The 9,857-nt window shown below is 36.0% G+C and overlaps 1 protein-coding gene across 1 annotated transcript in view; it reads right to left on the reverse strand.

Moving 5' to 3' along the window:
• The window catches only part of LOC110022894 (actin-related protein 5), a 52,532-nt gene that overhangs the window by 29,212 nt on the left and 13,463 nt on the right, over positions 1-9,857 (reverse strand). The window contains exons 3-4 of the mRNA XM_020722045.1: positions 6,946-7,070; positions 6,482-6,526 (exon numbers count right to left, since the gene is read on the reverse strand). Of these exons, the coding sequence (XP_020577704.1) occupies positions 6,482-6,526; positions 6,946-7,070 (170 nt within the window). The remainder of the gene's footprint in view (positions 1-6,481; positions 6,527-6,945; positions 7,071-9,857) is intronic.

The following is a 9,857-nucleotide window of genomic DNA, read 5'->3' on the forward strand; positions in this document are numbered from 1 at the left end:
CTTTGGGCTTAATTGAAGTCCGATTTCGCGCAATTTCGTGAACTTCGTGTATTTGATGTGTGTATGTGACGAAAAAGATCGTGACGATGTTTTCCTAAGGCTTGAAATCCTGTTTGGAACATTTTCCTTGAATCTTCGCAAAATAGCCCATAACCGCTCGTTCATAAGACGATGGTCTTGTGCCAAAGATGCTAGACATCAAAGGAAAATAGGAATTGGCTTGAATTTCTAGAAGGGTGAGTCTCAATTCTAGTTTTCTAAGATGGTCCATAGGAATTTCTAGAGCTAGAACCTAGGCTCTAAGAAGGAGAAGAAAAGACCTTACAAAAATGAGGTCAACAAAGTCCTTGCAAGTTCATCAAGTATCATTCAAGCTACGACTTTCATATTGCCAAGTTCGCATCAGTATCCGTCATACTCAACCTCATCACAATCAAGACTGTCATCATCAATCTGCAAAATACAATAGTAAACATCGTTTTTAGGAAAAAAGCCAAAGTAGCACCAAAGTTTCACATCTAAGCTCATGAAGATGTTGGTGATGCACCGGTGATAGAAAATAATGTGTCACTACCCCATCTTATAGAAAGTTATCCAACACCTTCCTCGAACAAGCACAAGGCTTCAACTAAGGGATCTTCACTCAAAAAGACCTAATGGCTGCCCAAGTTTAGCAACGTCCATTGCTAACTCATAGCATTGGATCTTTGCATCCATCACGAGATGATTTGCATCCCCTCCAACTGCCATATTTAAGACCAACAATTCATGGAAAGTTGAGTCCACAACATAGAGAAAGCCAACAAGGTTTTCCAACAACATGAATATGTTTCTACCATCGATTATGTCAAATGAATCTAGTTCCAACCAAACTTGCTTTGTTGTCACAAAAGGGCCAAACGCCAGTCCCAAGTTCACCCAAAATTTGCATCTTTTGCCAAAGGACTCTTACTTGTCTCAAATTTTCTTTGCCTCAAATACATTACACATTCATAAATAAGAGAAGATGGAAAAGTTACATTTGAGCACACTTTATCTCATAATGGGAGCAATTTCCTAACCATTCTTCCACCAAGCCAATGAGGGTGTAAACCCACCATCTCTCCAAATAAACACAAATCACCCATCTGTACAAGCTCACAAAAGCTTGCTCTCTCTTGCACTTTCCTCCCTACAATTACAGACCGCACAAACACTCTTCAACTCTTCGCCTTCGGCCTATAAGGGAAGATAATTGATGGTTGTACCAAGCCAAACAAGATACAAAAAGTAGATTTGAGGGCCACATATGCAAGTTCTAAAGGAAACAAATGATCAATAATGGATATGGTGGGGGTTTCGTGGTTTTAAAAAATTAGCATAAATAATATGTTTTACAAACTGCTCAAATTGCAATCAAATGCCAATTGATAGCCCCTGAATTTATGGCTAATACCCTCACCTCTACCCATATCTTCCACCTTACATATGGTGATGCTCATATGATAAATAATTTTATTTTAGCATACCTATTTTATTAGTACTTTTTTCTATTTTAAACAAATAAACATGATAAAATAAAACTACAAATAAATTCAAATATCATTCTCTTTCAATTTCTTAGGAAGAGAAGCACGAAAAACATGCCAAATGGCTCACCTCTTCAAGCACCAAAATTGCATTCATAGTCGAGAGACAACACAATGACTCGTTTTGTACGAATTTAATGCAACTGAGGCCAGACATGTTAACCTATAGGTCAGGACAACTCATATTATGGCCAATATATACTAGTATTGATGATGCACATATGCTGCCTTATATTTAATTGTGCAACCCTAGGCTTCGACGACTTTTGGAGCATACTTTGACGAATGTTGGAGAGAACTTTGACGTGATACAATGAGAGCAAATGCAACTTTGATTTGACCATTAGATAAATTTAGAGCTACTCTTGAATTGTAAATTTTTACTTATTTGATCCCATTTTCTTTCTTAAATCGCATTCAATCATGTTCGATGTCGTGTTTGCCATGTCACATACGTGTCGGAGTCCGAAATAATTTTCAATATGTTTTTTGTCGTGTCAAACATGTGTCAGGGCGTGGCAGAGCTGTGTTCGTGTCCCATGGTTTAGGGATGTCGTCTGTTTGAAAGTGTTGATACTAAATAGAACTTTGTAAAATTTAAAATTTCTAAGAACAGTATCTATATGCATGATATTAAGGTATGGTGAAATTAAAAAAAAAAAAATCAAAACCTCTAAAGATCATAAATTAAAATTCTCCTAACTCAAAAATTTGCCCTTAAAAAAGTATTACCACAAATTCCAGCTTAAATCATAAAAAAATAAAAGTAAAAAAGAAAAGTAAAAAATTTTGAACTCATAACATCTAAAAACACAAGTTAAACAATAACAATCCCATTACCTTCCTTAAACTGCATGAGCATTATACAATAATAAAGATGAACATTGAGTGTTTTACAACAAGCACCCCACAATCAACTACCACTAGTAGTTAAACATAGCCAACAAAAATGACTAGCAACGGTGGTGTGTCTCTATGTGAGTACATTGAAGTGTGGTTCTCCATCAACAGAAGCAACAAACCATGTTCGAATGTATTTTGCTAGTTGATTGAACCCTGTTCAAGAGAAGTTGTTGTCTTACTTGTGCTTATATTTGAGCACCTTTTTGTGTGTGAAGGTGAATCAAGGATTAAAATTCTTAAATAAAATAAATGATTGAAGTTTTAAAGAAATATTTTTCTAAAAAATCTCGAAAGCTTATATAGAAATCTAAGAGACTAATAAGAGCCAATGTAGCTTAAAGCTAGCAATAATGTATCATTTCAGAGGAGCAAATTCTATGATATCATTTCCTCCAAGAGAGATAACTACAGAATATAATCTTGCTTTCTTGAACGAGATATCTATCTATATTCAACAATGATTCTTAAGCCGCATGTACTGTATTCCAAACCATCTCAACGACATAATATATTCCAAACCAGATGTACTGTGAACAAAAATAATTTGCGATGTTATTATTGATTGTGGCAGCAGCGAGAATATAGTGTCAAAATCAACTTTTAGCAAATTGGCCCCACAAACCGAGAAACACCCTTCACCGTATAAAAATCACTGGATTAAATGGGGAGCTAAAGTGAAGGTAACTGAAATCTGCCGCATTAATTTTTCCATTGGAAAGAGTTATGTAGATGAGGTTGTGTGTGACGTAGTAGAAATGGATGCCTGCCACATGATTTTGGGATGATCATGGCAGTTGATGTGGATGCTAAATACAAGGGCTGTGACACCTATATGTTTTTCTAAAGGGAGGGTTAAAGATCGTATTGGGATCCATAAAGAAAGAATTTTCAATAGATCAGTTGAAGTCCACAGGCAAGGCAATATTTCTAATGGATGGGGGCGAATTCAACAAAGAAACCAGAGAAGCCGGTGAGATGTATGAATGGCTAGTGATGTCATTTGGTCTCATCAACGCGCCCAGTAGTTTCATGCGACTCATGAACTGGGTACTAAAACCATTCCCTGGAAAATTTGTGGTAGTATATTTTGATGAAATATTAATATATAGCCAGAATCAATCTGACCAGGTGTTGCATTTGAGAGTTCTTAAAAGTTTTGCAGCAAAACAAGATGGATGACAATTTCAAGAAGTGCAATTTTATGACTAGTGGTTTGTTATTATTGGGATTTGTGATAAGTGATGATGGGATTGAGATTGATAAAGAAAATATTCGTGCCACCCATGAGCGGCCAACTCCACGAACTGTATAAGAGGTTCATAGTTTTCATGGATTGGCAACTTTTTACCGGTTGTATGTTAGGAATTTCAGCCAGATAGTCGCACCAATTACAGAATGCATGAGGAAAGAAATTCTATGGGGGAGCGGCATTGGAATAGAGCTTTGTGCTGATCAAAAAGAAATTATCCTTGCCCCTATTTTAGAACTAACAGAGTTTGACAAGCTATTTCAAGTTGAATATGAAGCCTCTATTGTTGGCGTTGGTGATGTACTCTCTCAAGAAGGTTGATCGATTGTGTTTTATAGCAAGAAGTTCAGTGAAGCTCGCCAATAAGTGGTCTACTTATGAATTGGAATTGCATGTTGTTTTCCGTGCGTTGAAGCTTTGGGAACATTATCTAGTATAGAGAGAGTTTGTCTTATTCAGCGACCGACAAGCCCTGAAATTTATAAACAACAAGAATACTGCCAAAAGAATGCATGCCCACTGGATTCGTTCATACAATGCTTCACTTTCACCTTGAAGGATAAAGCAGGTCAATTCAACAAGGTAGTTGATGCTGTAAGCAGAAGGGCAACATTGCTTGTCATAATGCAAATAGAAGTAATTGGATTTCAATGTCTCAAGGAGCCGTACGCAATTGATGAAGACTTTTAGAATATATGGGAAAAATGTTAATTGGAACCTTCAGTTGGCGGAATGGATATTCAAGAGGGTTGTCAGTTTCAAGGCAACCAATTGTGCATCCCCAGGAGTTCACTACGAGAACAAATAATTCACGAATTATATGGTTGAGGTTTGAGTGGACATTTGAGTCATGATAAAACAATAGCTCTTACATAAGAGAGGTATTATTAGCCACAACAAAAGAGTGAGTCATGTCAAAAGATGCCCTATTTGCCAGGCATCCAAAGGACACTCCCAAAATATGGGCCTTTATATGCCTTTACCCATTCTAGCCGCACTGTGGGAAGATCTTTCTATGGACTTCATCTTAGAACTTCCACAAATCCAACACGGATTTGATTATGCATTTGTGGTGGTTGTAAGGAATCCAAAATGGCTCACTTTATCTCTTACAAAAAAAACTCAGAAGCAGTGCACATGGAAAATTTGTTTTTCAAAAAGGTTGCTTGTTTACATGGGGTTCCCAAATTCATCACTTCAGATAGGGACACCAAATTCTCGAGTCATTTTTGGCGAACTTTATGGAGGCGGTTTGACACATCTTTAAATTTTAGTAGCACGAGTCACCCTCAAATCCGACCGTCCGATAGAAGTGGTGAACCACACTTTTGGGAATTTAATTCGTTGTATTTCAGGAGGGAAGTCGAAGTAGCGGGATCTTGCTCTTGCCCAAGCTGAATCTGCCTATAATAGCATGCTAAATCGATCTACTAGGAGGATCCCATTCCAAATTGTTTATTGTTGCCCTCCACACCAAGCTCAGACTTGTTTCCCCTGCCAAACCTTCCTGGGTTGAATATCACAACAGAAAATATGGCGGATCAAATCAAGGACATTCAAGAAGAGGTGTGAAAAAAGTTAGAGGAATCTAATGCCAACTACAAGGAAAATGCAAATAAAAGGAGAAAAGCTCAAGTATCTTAAGAGGGAGATCTAGTGATGGTTTATTTGCGCAAAGGGCGGGTGCCAACTAGCACACAGAATAAGCTATGAGGCCAGAAATATGGCCCTTTTTCGATCCATAGAAAGTCAATGACAATGCCTATGTAGTGGACCTTCTGACATATATGGCCATCTCTCCTACTTTCAATGTCATTGATTTGTTTGAATACGATCTTCCAAATGCGTCGTATTCTCAAGTAATTAACTCGAGGTCGAGTTCTTTTCAAGCAGGGGAGACAAATGTAGAACGGCTTGCCAAGAATTCCTAGAACGGAGGAAGAATTTCCGTTTATGAGCGTCATTACCAGCCAGACTTTCCTTATTTAGTTTGGATTCCTATAATTCCGTTCGGAGTCCATATATGGTCATCCAACTGCTCAATTTTCGATTCTTGATATATGTAGTTTTAATTAATATTTCCTTATCTACATTCTGACAATTTTAGCAATTATTTTATTGAAGTTATTTATTTCCTAAAGTTATAGTTTTGCGGCCTATATAAGGGCCATCTTCGTCTTTGTATTAAACCAAGTTTATTTTAAGATTAATGAAGAATTTCTTTGCTGAGAGTTAATTCTCGTTACTCGTGGATTTGAGTTGTTTTTGGTATTATTCGTGGATTCAAGTCGGTATCTCTTTACTCGTGGAATCGAGTAATTTCAAGAAGGCGGTGACCATCTTCTTTTTTGCGTTCCCCGGTACGTCAGAGTACATAAACATGAAAATTTATAAATATCTTATGTAAACAAAATAACAGATCCTGCAATATATCTAAGAAAATTCAATTACGCTTTCAAATAATAATAATAATAAAAGACTAGAAGGAGATAGATAGCAAGAGAAAGAGAAGAAAGAGAGATATTACGAAGATGTAAAGCTTGTGCTTGCACAAGGTCATAGCCACTTATGGAACTCTTCAACCCTTCAACTTTATTAAGGAAATAAATCTCGAATAAAAAAGGATTTATTTAGCCAAAAATATTTTTTGAAGCACATATATACTTTATGTACCTTCTGCACCCATTTATAAAGAAACTACTTGTGTTGTTCATAATGACATTATCGATAACAACATTGACATAGTTTGTCTAATCCTTACCTGCGAACCTTCAACCCCCAACCGCTCGAAACCATAGTCAAGGACCTACATGTATTAAGATGATTTTTTGCGTAAGAACACTTTATGAAAAATAAGGTAAAAAATAGATGTAGATAATACTTACAGAAAAGAGCTAATTGATACGAGAACAAACAAGAAAAAAATGAAAAACCGAGGAATTATATTTGTCATATCATAGTGATACCTAAATGATGGAGAAATTCCTTCCACTAAATTGGAAGAATGTTAAGTTCTATATGCATAAGAGCATGTGGCAATGAAAATATAGTAAAATAATACATTAGAAAAAAAGATAACTGAGACAACTAGCGCTTCTGAAAAAATTTCATAAAGCCTAGCTGAGCTTGCTTAACCATGTCTAGTCATAATGAAGAGTATATAAATGACTATCATCGAACTAGAAACTAATACACATTCAAAAAGAGATCTCGCCTGCTGCTTACATATTCCATTATTTCAAATTGGTATACAACATTGCTATCAAAGGCTGAGCGATAAGAAGAGCGTGTGCAATCAAAGTATTTCAAAAGTACAGGATCATGATCACCAACAATGGTCACTGTTTCTCCTGCAATTTTTAAAATATTCATGGATCAAAGCAGAAATATAACATAAGCAGATGAAAAGATATACAGCAATGCATAATTTCAATATAAAATCAAGAGCATTCTGTTTAGTTAATAGTGTTGAAGGATATAATTAACACAAAAATTACCAGTATTACTAACTACAACAGCTTGGAGAAGTAGAAGCATATAAGAAAGGAACTTTTCTATGGATATGAATCAAGAAAACTGATATGTACTTGCAAAGATACTTATTAGGAAGATTTACATACATACCACTTAATTCGTACGTATTTATATAGCTAATACCTAAACTTCAATTTTCACATATATGACATCTTACCTATGCATGAAAAGGTGTATTTCACTTTTTAAAAATTAAAAATGGCGATATTTTTTTATAAGATATGAAAGATTTAGGTGGTATATATGTAAAAAGTAAAGTATAGGTGTTGCATATGTAAATGCATAAGAATTGTGTGGTATGAATGTAATGCCATTATTTATTAATGTGAAAGCTGTCAAGGGCTGAGTTATGAGGGCATGAGGCAAGGTGTTTGCCATGGTCACATAAGGAAGAAAAAAAAAATAGAGAGAAGAAAGAAAATATAAAAAGGCATATATAGCGTAAAAAATTAAAAAGATCGATAACAATCTGGAAAGGCTCATTCAAAAGGCATAAATTTAAAAAGAACATTTAAAATCAAAACTTATTTCACAGATATTAACAATTTCTGCAATTCAACCCTAAACATAAATAAATATATAAATTCATTACTTATGCACATAAAAACATATATGATAAACAAAATGATAAGATAAGATAATATAACGGCACAAAGTTCAAATTAATATTATTTATACATTTCAAAAAACTGCAATGCAAAAACAAATGTGAAGAATAAATAAATGGAGAGCTAGAGAGAGAATAAATGGTAAACGTCACTTGAATCCATTGGCCAAAACTAGAATTAGGGCTGTATGGGGCAGCTTATGACTGCGAGTGGCATTTTGAAAATGCCGTCATACAGTTTGTTTTGCGCGTTTCACTAGTTTATCCAAAAACAACGTTTTGTATTTGTGAATCACGCCGTCCGCGGGAGCATGCCCGCAATTCGTGTTTCGTACGCGCCCTATTACTCCGTTGCCCTTGTTCACATATGTCGTGCCCATCGTTTGCATCCTCTGCCAAGCCGCTCCTCCCTCTTCTTCGGTAGTCGCTCCTCCCTCTTCATTTTGCTTCTTTTCTTCCTTGGCATTTCTTCTTCGGCATATTTTATTTTTATTTTTATTTTTTGTTTTGCCATCTGATAAATAGACAGATGCTTCGGCCACCCAGCAACCGAGAAGGGAAAGTTGGACATGAACAAGTAGTCTTTGGAAAATCAAGTAAGCCCCCAAATCGGCTGAGGATTTGAGGGGAAAGGAACAAGTCGGCTGAGAAAACGGAGAGGAAAATCAAGTAAGCCCCCAAATCTGCACCAACTTGTTCTTCTCGGTTTCAATTCAATTTCTTTTCTTCGGTTGTTTGATCTGAGCAGGATATTATAGCCGTAGCTACGGAGACGGAGTTCCATGTCTTCGCAGCAGATGACAACATCATTGATCAAAAACTCATTGAGAGATTGCTTAGGACTTCCTCCTTTCAAGGTATTCTAGCTAGAAACTATAGTGAATTAATTGATGAGTAATTTGTTTATTGATTTGTTATCTTCTGTTTTTGTATATAATTTGATACTTTGATGTTGATTCATGTTTTTTGCTCGCCGAATCCACATTGATTCATGTACAACATTACAATTCTTCTCATGGAAAACCCTTGACTTTGCTGGCACATGGCTTAGCACTTTGGAATACTGATCTGCAAATTGATGCTCTGTTGTTATAATAATTAAGTTTGCCTTTATAATTTATATCCTGGATGAATCCTGGAGGTAGTTGAAATGAAAGATTTGGATGGTATAAATATAAAAAGTAAATTTAGGTGTTAGATTTATAACTATGTAGGAATTGGGTGGTGTGTATGTAATTTCCATGTCTTAGCAGTGGATGACAGCATCATTGATCGAAAACTCATTGAGAGATTGCTTAGGACTTCCTCCTTTCAAGGTATTCTAGCTAGAAACTATAGTGAACTAATTGATGAGTAATTTGTTTTTTTTTATACATAATTTGATGCTGGATGTTGATTCCTATTTTTCGCTCGCCGAATCCACATCGATTCATGTACAACATTATAGTTCTTCTCATGGAAAACCCTTGACTTTGCTGGCACATGGCTTAGCACTTTGAAATACTTATCTGCAAATTGATGCTCTATTGTTATAGTAATTACGTTCCCTTTATAATTTATATCCTGGATGAATCCTAGAGGTAGTTGAATGAAAGATTTCGATGATATAAATGCAAAAAATAAATTTAGGTGTTAGATTTATAACTATGTAGGAATTGGATAGTGTGTATGTAATTGCCCCCCCCGGTTGCCGAAGTGAATAGAGAATCAGTTGTTTCACAAACGCACAAATCAAACAGCTAGACAGCTTATCCAGACAGGGGCAGAATGGTCATTTATCCAGAAACAGCTACAAATAAGTTGTTTTCCAAACTCACAAACCAAACAACCAGTCAGCTTATCCTGATCAACTGTTAATCAACAGTTTATTTGGATAAGTTGGATAAACTGCAGATGCCCCAAATAAACCCTTAGCCTCCCTCCTCCAACTAGGGCTGTCAATTTGGCTCGTTGTTCGTGAACAGCTCGTGTTCGGCTCGTTAAGCAGCTCGTGTTC

This window comes from Phalaenopsis equestris, unplaced genomic scaffold, assembly GCF_001263595.1.
Source record: "Phalaenopsis equestris unplaced genomic scaffold, ASM126359v1 Scaffold000203, whole genome shotgun sequence".
In the NCBI taxonomy this organism is placed as follows: domain Eukaryota; kingdom Viridiplantae; phylum Streptophyta; class Magnoliopsida; order Asparagales; family Orchidaceae; genus Phalaenopsis; species Phalaenopsis equestris.